Source organism: Sminthopsis crassicaudata, chromosome 4, assembly GCF_048593235.1.
Source record: "Sminthopsis crassicaudata isolate SCR6 chromosome 4, ASM4859323v1, whole genome shotgun sequence".
In the NCBI taxonomy this organism is placed as follows: Eukaryota; Metazoa; Chordata; class Mammalia; order Dasyuromorphia; family Dasyuridae; genus Sminthopsis; species Sminthopsis crassicaudata.
The window spans coordinates 275,786,755-275,803,790 of NC_133620.1; the positions used below are offsets into that span (position 1 = coordinate 275,786,755).

A 17,036-nucleotide genomic window follows, 5' to 3' on the forward strand; every position below is an offset into this window, starting at 1 on the left:
GCCCCGCCGCCTCTAGCCGGCAGCGGAGCGCGGGCTGGGGCCCGCAGGCACGGAGCGCCCTACCCGCCGCGCGCCTCCACGCACAGCCGGGTGCCCGGCTCCTCGCCCCCGGCGCCCCCAGCGGCCTGGCCCCGCGGCGGCCACGATGCTGCCCAGCTCCATCCAGATCTCCGGGGAGCCGCTGTCGAGCGCCGAGGTGCGGGACATCTGTCGCGGCCTGCGGGACAACGCCGTGCGCCTGCTGTCCCTGCGTGGCTGCCGCCTCTGCGACCGTGACTTCGCCCGCATCTGCCGCGCCCTGGCCGGAGCCTCGTCCCTGGCGCAGCTGAACCTCAATCTGGGCGTCGTGTCCAGTCCCGGGCGCGTCAAGCAGCTGGCCGAGGCCCTCAGGGTCAACCGCTCCGTCCAGTCCCTCTTGTGAGTTGCCAGGAGCGGGCTGGGGAAGGGGATGGGTTGGGCAGGGGGGCCCCTCCCGGTACCTCAACCCGGCTCTCCTGGGCCATTGCTCCCTTTGGGACTCCCAGGCCCCCTCCGACGTAAGGCATACAGATTCAGCCCTTCCGTGGATGAGACCCCCCAACCTAGTCCTGCAGCCCTCCACGCAGGGGAGACCCCCAACCTCACACACCTTGTCAGTTCTTGTCCCCTTCTCCCCTCCCAGAGACACCCTCTAATGTCTTCCCCCACCCCCTTACACTCCCATTTAACAATACCTCAGTGACCTTGGCAAGTCCCGTCTACTGAGCTTCACTTTCATTTATAAACTGAACTGCAAGACTTAGATTGACCCCTTCAGGTTCTTTCTAGCTCGGAGTCTCGTGAACTCTGCAAACTCATCCCCACCCTCACTTCCTAAGCGTCCGCCATCCAATTCTCCAGGGTGGAATGCGCCTTTCACGAGCCTCTCTGAGGGGCTCTCGTGTCATCTCCCCCTGGAGGCCAAGGTCTGCCCCATCTAAGTGCCCTGCTGAGCCTCCTTTTTAGGGCAGTTTCTCCCTAACTTCCTACTTAAAGTCTAATTTTTATTTCCCATAATTTCAGCTCAAACTACTCACCCCACCCCCACCCCACCTCCCAGCTGTAGCACCTCCTAATGCTCTTCTCAAAATGAAAACCTAATTCCCAATCCCGAATGGGGTTTTCCTTTCCCTACTCTGCCCTACATTCTAACCAGACCCCCAGACCTCCCATCTTAGGGCATTCTGGCTTTCCCCTTTTAATTCCCCTGACGCAGCATGTCAGACCAACTTCCCCCCCCCCCAGCCTTCCACTCCACCAATCCTCCACCTTCAGTCCTGTCAGATTGAGCTTTCTCCCAAAACTCCCTCCTTCCACAGCTCTCCACCCTCCCCCATAAAGACCTGAACCCACTTCCACTTTGACCTCACAATCTCCCAGGCCCCTCTGATACTTTGGCTAGCCGGATGTGATTTTCTTCCCCTTCCTCCCTGCACCCCCGCCTGCCCTACCACATGACCATTTACACAGGGCCACTGCCCCAGCATGCAGAAAGCAAGACCACTCTGTGTAGAGGCTGGCGCTTGATAGCAACGACCGCCTCCCCACTCTTCTCCCACTCCCAGCCTGCATGGGAGCCCCCTGACAGATGCGGGACTGGCCCTGCTCAACCCTGCCCTGGCCCTGCACCCTGCCCTCGTGGCCCTAGACTTGGGGGACTGCATGCTGGGGGATGAAGCCATCAACCTCATCTGTGGTCTCCTGCCCCCTGATGGGGCTAAGTCAGGTGAGCAGGGTAGCGCAGAGGGTCGTGAGCAAGGGCAAGGGCATTAGGTGGGAATTTCTGTGTTCTCCTGAAGCTGACTTGTCTCCTTTTCCAGCAGTTTTGGGGGTTCCACTTCCAAAGGTGGGAGGTTATCCTGCTTAAGGGGTGGAGTAGGAATTACAGAGCCTAATGCATTTTAGGGAGGTGGAATGTCTGAAGTCATTCTTGGACTCCGGAGGGGAGGGATTTTTGGAAATGCCCCAAGTATGACAAATATGAACTAGGGAGGTAAAGAATGAATCAGGATCATGCTCCACATCTGGGTAGAAGAGCAGCTGGGCTGGGGGTTTTGGTGGGGCTGGGAGAGGAGGAAGTGGAGTAAGGTCTCACATCTGGTTGGAGCAGCAGGGGCTTTCATCAGGTCTCTGAGCAGCCTGGAGAACGGGCCCAGGTGGCCCAAAACTCAGCACCGCCGGCTTCTCCCCCCTACCAGGCCTTAAGGAGCTGACCCTGAGTGCCAACCCTGGAATCACTCCCAAGGGCTGGAGCAGACTTGCCATCGCCGTGGCCCACAGCTCCCAGGTCCGAGTCCTCAATCTGGACTACAACCCCCTGGGTGAGTCCTCAGGAAACCCCCAACTAGAACTTGGAATGCAAAGTTTGAGCATGGGGGCAGACGATGCTGCTTCTCAAATTTCCTGATCAACCTTTGCTTTGCTTTGGCAATCCTAGAATATTGTAAGGTCCTGGATGCTGTGCAAGTGGGGGATATTCAAAGAGCCACAGTTCTCTAAACACTATCTTTTCTCTCCCTTCCCCCCAATATCACTGTACTCCATACATCCACCAGCCTCTGCTGGCAACTACTGACCAATCATAGCTATCTTCTCCTGATGACCCAACCAATCACTAGCTTCCCTCCGCAGGGAAGGTGGGGCATCCGGTGGTTGCTAGGGCAATGGGTGATGCTGAGGGATGGGAGGGGGCAATAAGTTCTCCTTGGCTATCTCCCTCCAGGTGACCATGTGGCAGGGATGTTGGCTGTGGCTGTGGCCTCCAGCCGCACCCTCGAGGTCCTGGATTTGGAGGGGACTGGGCTTACCAACCAGTCAGCCCAGGTGAGGAGCCCAGGAAGCCAGCCACATAGATTCAGCCCACCATGTGCAGAACGCTCTGCTGGGTGCCAGGGGAATGAAAAGCCTAGAGAATGTGTATTTCCCCTGTCTTCCCTGTGCCTCTGGAGGGGATAAGAAAAACACTGAGTTAAATGATAGGATTTACAGCCCGGAACCTTGGAGATTTCCTAGTCTTACCTCCCTAGTATTCTAATTGAGGAAATTTGTGCTCAGAGAGGGCAGGGAAAGCTTGTCCAAGGTCACACTGACACTCCTGGACCCTCTTCATTGAATCACACAGATCCTTCTCCCAACCCAGTATCTCATGAGTGCCCAAAACAAAGCCCACTGCTAGAAGCTGCCAAACTCCAGGGCCCTCCTTTCCTGTCTAAAACCGTCCTCCCCACTTTGTGAATTGTGTTTTCTTGATATGACTTTGGTGCCCTTCTCCCTGCAGTGCAGAAATCAGTCTGGCTTGCTCTGGGCGAGGAGACATAGGAGGTCCGCAGAGTGCCAGGCTTGGGTGAGGGCTGGGGAGTCGTTAGTTCCGTGTGCTGCAGGGATTGAGACCCATGCTAGAGATGGCGGGGACTGTTGTCTGTGTACCTCACAAGTCCTCCTCCCACAAATCGCCCCCAGACCCTGCTGGACATGGTGGAGAACTATCCCACAGCTTTGCGGAGCCTGGTGTTAACTGAGAACAGCATCAGCCCAGAGCTGCAACAGCAGATTTGTGACCTGCTCTCGGAGGGCGAGGAGGAGGAGGAGGCAGCTGCAGGGGGAGACAATGGCCGGCTCCAGGACAGGGAGCGAGATGGGGAACTCAGTGCTCGCCAGAGGGGCGGATCCTGGATCTGCCCCAGCGGTAAGGGCCAAAACTTGGAACCGCAGGGATGGGGAGAGTCAAGAGCAAGAAACAGACACTGAGATTCTCAGACCCTTCCTTCTTGGACCACTCTGTACATGGCAAGCTGAGGGACGACTCGCCCCAGACTAGATATGGCCTTCCTGCCCCCGATTCTAAAGTCTCGATAACCTTTGTTTTCTTAATTCTTTCTGCAGATCCCGGTTCCCAGATGGTGCTGATGACATCCGGGCTGGGAGACAGTCTGTTGGCTGAGACCGAGATGTGAATCCTGCCATTTCACCTGCCCACCCCCTAGCCTCCGGGGCCTCAGAATGTCCTCCCGTTGTGAGCCGGGCAAAGCCCGAGGGTCTCTAGGGGGTGGTGCTTGGGGCTCGGGCAGTCCCTCGGGCGGGCAGGGGTGGCTCTGGCAGCTGCCACTGACTAAACGGCCGGGCAGCACTTGTTCCCCAGGCAGGGCCCCGGCTGCATTAGCAGCAACGGCCGAAGCCCGCTGGCTCGGTAGATTTTATAAACTCCACAACCTGGTGTGTGGCTGTGGTCACTGGGGTGGGTGGGAGAGGGCTCAGAGGGCTCAGGAGGGGCAATGATGACATAGCTGCCCACAGGCGCTGCCTGCGGCCCAAGGGCTACTGGAGAAGCCAGATGTGGCCACCACTAGGGGCAGTTATGCCCCCAGCACAGGCTCTGGGCCTCCCTCCCCTTTCATCGTTTCAGGTCCCACTTCTGCAGCCCCGGAGTCACAAAGCTTTCACACGCATTTAATCTTCACCATGCTGTGGGCAGGTAGTGCTGTTAACTCATAAAGCTAATAAGAAGCTAACTCACCCAGGATCGCAGTAGTCAATCGTCACCTTAGCCAAAAGCCGCCTTCTGCCTCCGTGACCCTGGTGGACCAGGCAGTTTCAACTGTGAAGGGCTCAGGCCGTCCGAGCTTCCTCCCAGCTCGAGCTTTCTGCTCCCCACTGGCATCAGGACTTCTCTTGTCCTCCCTCCAGTGCTTCCTCCCACGGGGTGCCGACCGCTCTCTCCATGTAGCCCAAGGACCATGCCTAGAGGTCACCTAGTACAAGCCCACCCACTACTGAAGGATGGGCGAGGGCCTTGCTGCTGACCGTAGGGTGTCTTAGAGGCAAAAGGTCACAATAGCCACTCACTAACAAATGATCCAACCAACCTAGTGCTGAAGCTTGGGCAGCTTCCAGACTAGGATAGCCCCGTATCCCAGGTCAGGAAATCATCATGATCAGGAAGGGGGACAAGAATAACTCAGTGTTAGGGTCCTCTGTTGGATCTCTCTTGCACTATACTAGAGATGCAAAGATGGAGGAAACCTTAGGCAAGAGCTAAGTTTACATCCCAAGGGGGAGGGGGAGGTCCAAGAATCATGTCTGCTATCAGGGCATGTGATGTGGGGCATCTTCAGAGGCACCTTTGTTCTGGAGGAATTACCGGGCAGCAAAGTTTGAAGGGTCAAGTAGAACAGATGACACAAAACTACCGATAAAATAGTTTATTTCTGATTTTAAAATAGACTCATCAATGTGAAAACTTCCCAAAGCTGAGAGTAACAGTCTAGAGCCAAAGGAGGGGAGGGACATCTATAGTCTTCCCTAGGTCTAGGGTCAGCCCAGGCAGATTTCTCTCTACCCTACTGTCCCCAAGGAGGAGACAGAAAGCCCTAAGCCATCCTCCTTTCACTCTCGCAACCCCATAGGGCCAACTATACTGGAAGGACCTGCAGCAGCTATATAGCTTCCTTGCCATCACGGCTTAAAGGGTTTCAGGCAACCGAAAAAACTTGAGGTTCAAAAACAGCCCCTTCTCCCAAAATAAACTCCCATGAGAAGTAGACTTGGGTCAAATACTGACAGGACCTTCCCCTCCCCTCCCCTACTCAAACACCCAGTGTAGACCAAAAACATGGGATGGTCCAGGTGTGGGAAAAAATAATGGTCTCTGCTCAGCACGATCAGTAAGGGCCTAATAAAGGGGCATATGTGGACAGATGTTTGGGGTCCCAGTTTTAGAAATGGCCAAGCTCAAGTTGAGTGAAGGGACTGATTCAATGCTTCAACCAAGGAAGGTCAAGATCTCTGTTTTCAATGGCTTGAACTTGCTGGTCCAAGGAGCAAAGGGGTGGGGAACCTGAGTTTAGAGTGAGTGAGATGCCTCAGAATCCCCCCATGCAGTAACAACCTGGTAGTGTGTTTGGGGGGCAGGGGAAGAGGGACCATGTTTGTTAGCAGAGAGAAAGGGTGATTAAAGCCCTAGTTAAGCAAGTTGCCCTGTTCCTGGGCCTGGGTCAGGCTGTCCTTTCGGTGTAAATGGTGCACACCCATCCGCTTGGGGCTTCTCTGGGGACGGTGGGAGGTCAGTCGAACCTTGCCTTCTCCAAGAGGAGTGCCTGACCCTTCCTCTCCCTCTTCAGGAAGCAGTTTCTGGCGCTCCTCTGCAGGGCTCAAGGGCAGATTTAGATTTAACTCATCATCATCCCTGGACGGGGGTGGGCTAGGAAAAGACAACAGTCGACACCCCTCACCAACTGGAGAGGAGGGCACAGGGTCAGTGTCCTCATTATCATCAGAGGTGTTGCCAGCAAAACTGCGCAAATCTGGAAGCACATCACGCCCAAAGCCTGTACGCTGGGTCAGAGGGGCAGGTGGAGGTGCCCGATCCACAAATGCTCGCTGCCAGCTAGCCAACAGCAAATCTTCCTCAGAGCTGGCAGAACTGGCCACAGCACTGGGTGCAGAGGGTGGACTGGCAAGTGGTCGAGGGGAGGCTTGGGTGGAGGCAGGGCTGCCAGGGCTGAGTCGGGCCCGATCGGATCCCTCCTCCACAAGACTCAGAGAGATGGCCTGTCGAGTGGCATAGGTACAGTTGGGCAGAGGGCTGTTCCTGGGAATCCGCACCTTGTCCTCAGAGAACTCAATCACTTTTCGGCCCGGGTACAATGGGTGGGGAGGTGGAGGAGTTGGGTAAGGGCTCAGCTTCTCACAGGGCAGCTCTTCCTCCGATGAGCCCCGAGCACTGTCTGCTGGGCAGCACTCCCCATTGGCTTGGGAGGTGGGACTCCTCGGAGCTGTAGGGCTGGCAGGATTGCCGGGGACCCCCTCACTCATATCCACATGCACAAAGACATCCTCAGCTACAGGGTGTCCGGCACTGCCAGACTGGGCAGAGTTGAGCAGGAGTGACTCTGGTTTTTCCAGTACTCGAGCAATGACGGAGGTGGGCACCACAGCTCCCGGGGCCAGGCTAGGAGCGGGGCTAGGGCCAGGGGCATCCTGTGTGCTGTGCAAGTGCTTGCTAACCATGTCCTGAAGTTCATAGGGCAGCTACACAGGAGAAATACAGACAGGAGTGGAACAACTTAAGACTACTGGAACATAAATCCACTCCTCCTAACCCTGGGTGATGTTTCCGTCCCTAGATGGGGGTGTGCCCTCCTAGATCCAGGAACGAGCTTAAGGAGTCAGCAGTGATCCCCTCAGCATCTTACCCTGCTTGCTTACATACCTCATACTTTTAGCCTAGAGGGCAGTTTTCAGGAATTGGTACTTAGTTGGAGGAACCCTTCTTACCTTGTGTCAGCACTCCAAGCCTTTGTCCCTAACAGCTCTCTCCACATCCCCCTCCCTCCTCCTTGCTCAGGGATGAGAAGTTTGATCCTCCCCCTGCTGCACCCCCTTGGCCTCTACTCATGAAATGTTAACAGATCCCTTACTCCCATTCTCATTCCCTGGAGAAGGACAATGACAGCAGAGAACAGCAGAGAGAATCAACAGAATTATAAAGAAGAGATAGGCAAAAAAGGGAGGTGGGGAAGAAAAGGCAAGTAGAAGTACAAGTCAGAATCAGAGAAGAAGCTGGTGAAAGTAAGAGTCGGTGATACTTACATCAGCAAACTTATGGTTTCTGAAATGGGACTTATTGCACTTGAGCAGCTGTACAGCCAGGTTACAGTCTTGCCGGTAGCGCTCCTGGAGGAATGATATTACGATCGGTGCCCACCCTGCTTACAAGGAGGAGGAAGGGAGTCCCTTTCCCACAGGCATTGGATTGTGACAGCCAGAATCCATGCCCCCCACTCCACTAGCCATGGGGAAAAAAGCACATGTGCCCAAAAGGAACCTACATTGAGTTCCTCTAGCTTGTTAATGGTAGTCTTAGCATCCAAGAGCTTGTTGGTCAGCTCCACGATTTCCCAGTCCAGGGTTTTCCGGTCCATCTCAGCTTTCTTAATCTAAAGTAAGAGATTAAGTATCCTTAGCCTAGTACTTACTGCCACCTCAAATCATTTTCCCTCCCCCCAACAAATATGGGATAGCCACAGGAGCTGGGACAGCTAAGGTAGACAACACAGACAGATGGACGGATGTAAAGACAAAGGGAACCAGGGGCCTCTCTTTTTTTTCTCTAGTTTGGCTAAATGGTAGGGACAGGGATAGGAAGGGGCATGGACTATCTATCACCATCCACAGAAAAGAGTGATAGAAGTGTTTGTGGGCTGCTATATCTCTGTGCAACTCAAAGGGCTCCTCATGGGCATAAATTCAGGGTGTGGGATTGAACAGGAAGGGACAAAGGGAATTAGAGCAGTTGACATCACCTGTTCAGAGTCAGGAACCTTGCAAACACAGGCTCTACTGAACCAATAGGATGCATTGTGCCCAGGAATGGAGAGGGAGGACATGGGGGGGAGCAAGTGGCAAAGGTGGCCCTGAGAGGTAACTTGGTATTTCTGTAGCATTGGCAAGATTTACAGCAATTCCAAGAGAGGGAAATAAGAGGGACACATATTCAGGGTACCCCTCAATACTCCAGTCCCTCTGAGGGAGAAGCCACTTAGTCATCTCTGTTGAATGTAGCAGGGAGGACACTGTCCAACACCCGCATAAAATGGTACCCCAAGAGCCACCTACAAGTTTCCCTGACCCTCCATAGCTCCTGGGAGAAGAGGGCACTCATGGCCACTGTTCTAGGAAGAGGACAGGGCCTGGAACAGGGATAAAGAGGAGGAACAGAATAGGGCACTAGTGATGGAGCAAAGGGTAGGGTTAATTATGCAGGGTCCCAGGGCAAGGCCAAGATACAAGAGAGAAAAAACAAACTCAGACGCAACTGCAAAAATCCAGCTGTGGCTAAGAGAGGCCTGAGAGGAGAGCGCAGCAGCAGCAGTGGCGGCATGGGGGAAGGGAAGACGAGGAGAAAAGAGAAATAGCCGTGAGCATTAAGACAGTCTTGACTCAGACAACACACTGTGGTTCCCCCCTTCCCCCTCTGCGCCCCTGGCTCCTGCCCTCCCCCCTCCCTGTTCCCAAGTCCCTGAGAGTACAGAGATCTCCCTGGAGGCCCTAGCGCACTCTGCCCTCTGGTGGACTCGGTGCCCTGGAGGTACTCCGTGGCCAGTTACCAGTGTGTGCAACTTGTCTTCCAGCTCCTGGTTATTCCTCTGTGATGCGGTGTAGCTGTTCTGTAACCTACAGACACGAAAACAGACGGGCTAGTTCCCAGCAAGCAGGGCCACAGCACCATCTGCCCGCCCCCATTCCTTGCCCAGTGCATCCCCCAGCTCCACTCTCACCGTCGGAACTTGTCTTTGAACTTGTCCAGTTCTTCCCGGCTCTGGCCCAGCTCTAGCTCCAGGTAGTCCTGCCCAATTTCCAGCTCCCGCTCCAGGGCTTCTGTGCGACTGGTAGCAGAGGCCAGACGCCGCCGCAGCTCCTCGTTCTCCTGCTGCAGGAGCCTGGACGGGGAAAGGCGAGTGCCAGGGATCAGAAGAGGCAGCAGAGAAGAGGAGCAAGAGCCTGAGGCCTAAAGCCTACACTTGACTCTGCTGCAGAAGGAATCCTCAGCCAAACCGCTGCTCCCCTCTGCCAGGGATGAGGCGATGTATGAGCAGAGGCCTAAAAACTTGGCTGAGAAAGGGGGATGGGCAAAGCCAAAATGAGAAGAAAAAGAGATGAGAAGGTAGAGGGGTCTCTGGCTCCCATCCAGACTAATCAGGCCTCTGGGTGTGGTCTTCTCTATTATTCCCTTAACCATTCGGCATAGGTACCCAGAGGCTCTCGCACCTGGCCGGAGAGGCCTAGGCCACCTCCCTCTGCCCAGCACTGTCCTTCCCACGGTCAGAGGAGACAAAAATGATGAGATGAAACTTCCATCTCTCTCCAAAACAAAAGGTGGGGCAACGGGGGGCTGGTGGGAAACAATTCAATTAAAATAATCAGATGCCTCTGATGTTCAAAATACTAGAGACACAAAAATGAAAAGGTTAAGGGGGCAGACAAAGAATCAGGAGGAGGGGCTTGAAGGCAGCACTTACTTCATCCTCTCCGAGTCTGTCAGGGACTCCTGTGCACAAAAGAAAAGAGGCCAAAGGCTCAGCTCTGAACCTGCTCCTGGCTCATCCTACCCCCTATCCTAACCTTAACATGGCCAGCCAAGAAGGCCCAGGTTACCCCCCTGCTCTGACCACAAGGAGATGGCAGCACAAACTTCTCCATCCTTGTTATCCCTCTAACGCCAGTCACACAGAGACCCTGCCTGACAGACTGAGTTCAGAATGCCTTCACCCAACCCTCCATAAAGATGTTTCCCACTCCCTAGGCCTCCATACAATCAGTGCAAGTGTGCTCTAGGCCAGCTGTTACCCTGATGAAGGGGAAGAAGCAAATATCGTTGGTGACTGGAGCAAAGGTGACACTGAGAAAGTGCCCTGATTCCTCCCTCCCCCCAATTTTACATAAGACTCAAGAGAAGGAACTGACATGCCTCTTCCCCCAAACCAGTGTGGCTCTACCAGGGTGGCTCTAAATTTGGGTCCTAAGCAGAGGTGAGAGTGAACAGGGAAAAGGAGGAAAGGTGTCAGTTCATGATGGAGGGAATTTCCTTTATTCAATGAAGAGTGAAAGGCGGTTAAGTCCTTGGAGAAGAGGAAGCCTCTGAGATTGTTCAGCACAGAGGGGAGGAAGGAGTGGGGTGGGGTGTTGAACTCTGAGGCAAAAATATTGTGGGGAAACAAAAATATTTAGAACTTAACTGTTCATTCCATCTCTAAACACCCAATCCTTAATAGAAACACACTTCAATATGCACCAACCATCTTGAAAGTATTCCTTTTAGTAGGATCACTTTATTTTTAATTTGAGATATGGATAGAATTAAATACTCCTACAACATTTATCCTCATGGCTATGATGATTCTTTGCATTGAAATTTACATTACCATTCTGTTCAAAGTACATCATCATTTCTAAAAGGGGATATATTGAGCAATTCTTTAGGAGGAATACATACACCACTGAGATTAGGCTCTGACTCTCTCCTAAAGTGGTGATACCACCTCCAAGCCATAGTCTTCTAAGGTAACTCCTTTGATATCACTTTTGGTCAAGCTAAAAACAATATCTTTTCTCACTCCAGGAACCTAGAACTCTGTGTGCCTTGCGGCCCTTTTGCCTCCCCTGAGGAATGACGGTGTGGGGACACCTTCCTTCAGAATTCCCTCAGGTAAGCCTCACTCTTGGGCTGCTTGAATACCAGAAGCAACCTGGACAGGTGCAGAGCGCACCCAGATGCATCACCATCACCATCACCCACTCCATGCCGCTCCAGTCTCCCGATTCCTACTTCTTCTTTCTCAGTCAGACCAAGAGAAGTCAAGGCAGTGGCAGGGCTGGCTGACTGCCCGGATTTTATGCCTGACAATGCCCACTGGCACTAGGTTACCTGGCATTCAATTATGCTGACCTCCTGCTGAGCCCATGGAGCAGGCAGCTCAGGCCGCAGCTCCCGGTGCTGGGGAGGTGCCTTTCGGTATGGCTTCTTAGAGGGGGCTGTGCTGCTCATCCTGGGAGAGGTAAAACTCCTTAACCTTCTGGAGGGAGCTAAGGTGGGAAACAAAAAAGGAAGACAGAGAAGTGCTCTACTACTGCCTGAAAAAGACAAATGGGGATGTAAGCTTTTCATGGAAAAAGTGGTGGAGACTCAAGACCACTCCCAACCACCCCCATACCTTGTTACTGAGATGGTTCTTTAGGAAGGGTTTCTGGCAGAGAAGATAAGATTGCCTGGCTCCCAGAAATAAGGAGGGTGGGGAAAGATTGCTAAGGTCAAGAAAATCTGAGTCCAGATCAAGACTTAGGCACTTAGCTGCTATATAATCTTGGACAAGTTAATTAACCTCTCTCAGCCTCAATTTTTTCATCTGTAAAATGGGGATAATAATAGCACCTACCAAACAGTAGGTTTGTGATGATCTACTGAGACAACACATGTAAAAGGTTTTACAAACTTTAAAGTACTAAGTAAATGCTAGCTATTAGTTGTTATTATTATTATCTCAGCAAATACCAAGCTAGTAGAAGTTAGTAGAACATGGATGCTGATTACAGGGACTATTACAGTGTCCTGGTATGTAGTTGCTAAGGAAGAAGCACATCCCCCCCCAAAAAAAAGTCCCAAACCATAACTGGGGGTTTGGATCATCAAACCAGCTGGGGTAGGATATGTGGATAGAAATGTGTGGATGCACATTCTTTTTTCTTCCTTTTTTAAGCTCCTCATGAATAAGAAAAATATTTTCTATAAAAAATACAACTCACCTATGGGTTCAGACTGGGGCCTCACCAAGGAGATTCACTCAGGCATTCTGGCAGGAAGAATAGGAATTTGAGAAGTCCCTGAATGTAGGCTCCTCTACAAAATTCCTCCCCACCCCAAACAGAGAATAAGTCTTGGCTAACACACTGGAGAGCTTCTGTCACAACTACCCTTCCCTTGAGAGTTTGGGGGAACTATGCAGCCAAAAGAGCTCCAGGATCCCCAAAGTTTTAGGGTATAGAAAATCCACACCATCTGTTTATCACAGTTCTCATGGTCCAACACCTCCTATCTAAAATTTCCCAATGTTTAGCTTGGTCCAAGTCTCCCCTCAAAAAGGCCCGCTGTTTTAGACTTCCACAGAGACATACCGTCTATTTGTCAGCAGCTCGCTCCGTTCTGCCGTCCCGGAGTCAGCCCTTGGCTCTCCTCATTCTGAGGCCCCTCCAGCTCCTTTGGCTGACAGTTCCTGAAATCCAAGAAGAGGAAGAAAGGAGAAACCGGGTATCAGCCACCTATCTGTCAGGACTGTCACTGCCTATCTCAGTCCCCAGGGCCAAGAAGATGTACTAAAGAGAACTAGAGAAAAGACTGCCACCAGGAGGGAATGGAAAGGGTATGTATGAAGAGAAGCAAGTCTTACTGAATCATGAGAACTCTAGTTCCAATCCTCCTCTCTGGAATTCTAAAGGAAACGTCCCAGACCAGGAATCTCAGGGGCAAAACAAAGGGATCTCAACTTGTCACATGGCTTCCCCTCTCCCTATCTGCCACTTCCTTCTCAGGGCTTTGAAATCTCGCAGGAAAAAAAGAGAGAAATATAAAGAGTACCCAAATGATGGAGAGGACACAAGCAGACAACACCGATGGTCCCCAACGGCTATCCCACTTGTTTCTGTGGGCACACTCACTCCAAAGGGAAGTTTAAATGTCCTTCAGAAAGAATAATGAAAGATCCAGGAGAGGACCTTTCCTTTCCCATCTTCCTCTACTCCCAAATCCTATTCCTTAGGCACAAGGGTTCTATAACTTGCAGTGAACACAGCTACAGCATGGGGGCAGTCAATACCTTCCTAGAGTCAGGGGAGGCACTAACCTCAACTGGCCTCTTTGGTATAAAAAACAAGCTCCCCTCCCCGTCATGGAGCTGGGGCTGGGGGGAGCCCAGCAGGAAGGAGCACGTGTTTCTGCTGTCAGGACATGCTCTGGCTGTGACTCGGCACTGTGCTTGCTCTCAAAGCATTCCTGCAGGGCCCAGGGCAAGAAGCGTGCAGGAGGGGTGAAGGGAGGATGAGGGAGAGGCCTGGGTAGGGTGGGGCCCAGGGGACCTGGGTCTGGGCCTGGGGGTTCGAGCCACAACCTGGGAGCTCCAGGGTCGGGCCAGAAGCATGCCCCCACAGGGCACAGGCAGTGTGCTGACTGACTCGCTCTGCAGGAATGCTGGGCAGGCCCACAAGGACAGAACACATTCCTCAAGAATGGAGCAAACAAGGGAGAGCAAACAAGCTACCCCTGCCCTGCTCCCCCAGAGATAGCCCTCAAGAGGAGGTCTGGGGAAAGGGATCTAGAGAGACCATAAGGCTGCAGATTTAAAGGAGTGACTGCCCAGCAGGGCAGGAAGCAGCAAGGGGAGGAACACAGGGAACAGCCCCAACACTATCACTGCCCACGGGCAATCATCAGGGAATCTGCTAGTGGCACAGGACAAGAGAAAAGAGAAAGAAGGGGCAGCACCTTAACCCTGTGGGGAGGACGGGGAACATGTCCTGCCAGTCTACATCTCTGAAAGAGAAGCCAAATGCCCACCCCTTTTCCCTAGTCACTCCACCCCCAGCTTCCAAAGAATGACTTCCTCCCTGCAGGTCCCTTCATGTACCCTTCACCCCCAGGGTCTATGAATTCTCTCCTCCCTACAATACAAACTTTTCCCCCCACCTCTCTTCCATGGCACCAGGCTATTGGTATGAACAGAGGGAGGGAGGATGAGCTTGCTGTCTCAGACTCTCTCTCTCAGGTGTCTGGTAACCCTACCTGTAAGCAGATCTGCCCCATTCCAAGCCCTATGGCCCTTGGCTCTGGTTACATCCACATCCTCTGGCTCAGCTTTTCTCAGCTGCTAAAAATCCAAAGGACCTTGACCAAACATTTCCCCCTTCCCACCCTAAGTTAAGACTAGCTCAAGTGATTAAGAATAAACCATGATGGTCAGTGGAAAATTCATACTGAGAAATCAGCATGGAAGCCACTTGTTCTTTTCAAAATACTTCTAAATGGCAGAAAGGAGACTTGGTATACAAGGTATACAGGGATCATATGGGGAGGGGTAACCTATTGCCATAGAATAAAAGGAGGGAAGACCAATTATCAGGCAGATCATCAAAAGGGAAAATGTCTGGAGAGAAAACATGATTTATACTAAGGACTGAAACTGTTGATTCCCAGGACTAAAAGCAGCACTCCTCCATCTTTATCCTCATCCTCAATTTTGATCTATTTATGTACATGTTGGCCCTTCAGGGTCATCTAGCTTCATATCCCAACTCTGGACCTCACAATGAATTATAAATCAGGTTCTGCTGGGAGAAAGGAGACAAGGCATTAACCTTCTATACATCCATGGAGCCTGGAAAAAGAGAAGTCTTGTGGAGAATACTGATTAACACAGTGTGAGACAGAAGGCAATAAAGGGAGAGGGCTGAAATATAGCAATGAAAGGAGGTCAGGAGAGAAGATGGAGAACATTACTTTAGACCCCCAACCCCTCCTCTAGGTCTTTAATAAGAAAAGTCTTCCAAGGATCAGATTCCAGCTTGGATAGATTTCATGCTGTTGGAAGGAATTTGAGGAAAAGCAGTTGAGGCTGGGGTGGGGAGAAGATGGTGGATTTCACAAAAGCCCAAGAAGAGTTGGAGGTGACTGTGGCTGAGCCACTGCTGCTTCCCAGAGGCTGGAATGATCCCAAGAAGGACCTCTCAGGACCAGGAAGGGGACGTCTTAAGTATATCAGAGAAGCTCCTGAATCACTCAACCTATCAACTTGTAAGGAAGAAAAGATCTAGGTTTTATGTCATGTAAAACTATAAAAAATAGTTGAAAAAGAAAGATGGGAAAAATCCCCAAGAACTCTAGTTGCCTGGGTTTGCCCAAAGCCATCTTGGACTTCAACTACTAGAAAGCTGACAATTACACAGCTGGGTCTGTATACCAAGTGAAGTCTATCACAGTAGTGCTTTCTTCTTCCAATTCCTGGGAAAAAAAGAGTATGCAAAGCTCCTCCCTGCCCTGCCCACCCCTTTCTTGTACTCCTGCATAACATTCATTCTTCACCACTTCGTAGGACAGTAAAGGGAGGAGGGAAGAGAGTTGAAATCCTACCTAATTGTCATGTTGCAATCTGCCAGCTGGGACAGGCCGCCTGTTCCCGCCTGCCCTGTATTAAATACCTTCTCCCTGATTACACCCCCATGGGGCACAATTATCAGCCTCCAAAGAACAAAGTCTACTTTCATCAGAAATAGGACCAGACATGCACTGCTAAACTACAGAATAGCTGGGCAAGAAGGTGAGCAGACAAGATAAATCTGCTACAGTCTCTGGGCCACCACTACTCCCCATGCTAGGAAATGGGACACACCTGTTTCCCTGAGTCTAATGAGGAATTGGGGGTAAGGTACAATGCCATCAACTCTGGCTCTTCCCTGGCACTCGCTTACTCCTGACTTAAGAGGGAAAAAACTGAACAGTTATTTCCAAGTCTAACTTACACACTGCCACAGTTAAGGTAGGCTCTTTATGGACTTTTCCAATGCCCAGGAGAAAGAAAAGAAAAGCAACCTATTTTGAAGACACGGCAAATATTTAGGCATGATTCACCTTTGAGCTGAACTATGACAATTTTCTTTGCCAGGGATCAGATTCTGTCTGTCTCCTAGACAAAAGAGCAAAATTCATATTGTTGCTAGGGAATGTAATTATCTTAAGGAGTCAGGTACTTGGACATTTCAGTAACTTGAATGTCAGACAAGATCCCTAGAAGGGAAAGGAGATTCTATCTCTACTAGTCTATTTCTAGACTTCCCCTAAAAATCAGGGTTCTGCTTCTAGCCAAATTCCATGACAGCCAAAGCTGCTGGTCCCCATTACCCTACCAATCCTCTCTCACTCCCTCACTCAACGTTAAGGGACTATATATCAAAGAAACAAAACAGGGTTCACCCCAGAAGGGGCTCCTTCCTCAGTCAGATGTCTTTCACATCTATCCTCATGTAACCCTACCAATCTGCAAATCTTTAGGCTGAGGCACACAGGGCCATAATCATTCCACATACAGCTGTCCATCTATCTCCAACAGAATGGACCTGAGGTTCAGTTTTCCGGTGCTTCTCCTACTACCCTTCCCTCTTTTATATACCCTACCCAGGTCAAGTGTGCAGCTGTTCCAGAGATGCATGAGCAAAGCCTCCAGCAATCCTGGGCGCGTGGCAGGCAGGCAGCCAACAGTGTCAGGGTGGGGTCTGGGAGGAGCATCGGCTTAGTGCAGTGAACACTAGCTAGATATCAATCGGCTTCCAGGCCAGTCCCCTAGATCAGTGAAAAAGCTGGCTTGGCTTGTCCCAACAAACACTGACCGTTACCATCCAATTCAAGCTGTTGCCCAGGCTTGATCCTCTGCCTGGCTTCAAGGAGAATGGAGTGACAGGTTCTCAGAAGTCCCAAGAAGATG

At 51.8% G+C, this 17,036-nt stretch overlaps 2 protein-coding genes across 12 annotated transcripts in view; one reads left to right on the forward strand and one right to left on the reverse strand.

Moving 5' to 3' along the window:
• Window positions 1-5,234, forward strand: LRRC73 (leucine rich repeat containing 73). The gene is made up of 6 exons (XM_074310832.1): window positions 1-417; window positions 1,584-1,744; window positions 2,217-2,339; window positions 2,741-2,841; window positions 3,478-3,703; window positions 3,901-5,234. Exons 1-6 carry the CDS (start codon window positions 146-148, stop codon window positions 3,969-3,971), a joined length of 954 nt encoding a protein of 317 aa, XP_074166933.1. The 5' UTR covers window positions 1-145; the 3' UTR covers window positions 3,972-5,234.
• The window catches only part of TJAP1 (tight junction associated protein 1), a 25,315-nt gene continuing 13,482 nt past the window's right edge, over window positions 5,204-17,036 (reverse strand). For 6 of the 11 annotated variants that reach the window (XM_074310818.1, XM_074310820.1, XM_074310819.1 and 3 more), the window contains 10 exons: window positions 12,685-12,782; window positions 12,316-12,362; window positions 11,441-11,598; window positions 10,035-10,063; window positions 9,294-9,455; window positions 9,123-9,189; window positions 8,832-8,861; window positions 7,845-7,952; window positions 7,606-7,689; window positions 5,204-7,044 (listed from right to left, as the gene is read on the reverse strand). In XM_074310818.1, coding sequence (XP_074166919.1) covers window positions 5,974-7,044; window positions 7,606-7,689; window positions 7,845-7,952; window positions 8,832-8,861; window positions 9,123-9,189; window positions 9,294-9,455; window positions 10,035-10,063; window positions 11,441-11,560 — 1,671 coding nt within the window. In that variant the 5' untranslated portion in view covers window positions 11,561-11,598; window positions 12,316-12,362; window positions 12,685-12,782 and the 3' untranslated portion in view covers window positions 5,204-5,973. The remainder of the gene's footprint in view (window positions 7,045-7,605; window positions 7,690-7,844; window positions 7,953-8,831; window positions 8,862-9,122; window positions 9,190-9,293; window positions 9,456-10,034; window positions 10,064-11,440; window positions 11,599-12,315; window positions 12,363-12,684; window positions 12,783-17,036) is intronic. The other 5 variants (XM_074310825.1, XM_074310824.1, XM_074310829.1 and 2 more) reach the window with 3 other exon arrangements.

Coding starts and splice junctions, on each gene's coding strand:
- LRRC73 (XM_074310832.1), top strand. CDS start 146: ATGCTGCCCAGCTCCATCCAGATCTCCGGGGAGCCGCTGTCGAGCGCC. Junction 2,842..3,477: donor TTACCAACCAGTCAGCCCAG/GTGAGGAGCCCA, acceptor AATCGCCCCCAG/ACCCTGCTGGACATGGTGGA. Junction 3,704..3,900: donor ATCCTGGATCTGCCCCAGCG/GTAAGGGCCAAA, acceptor TTCTTTCTGCAG/ATCCCGGTTCCCAGATGGTG.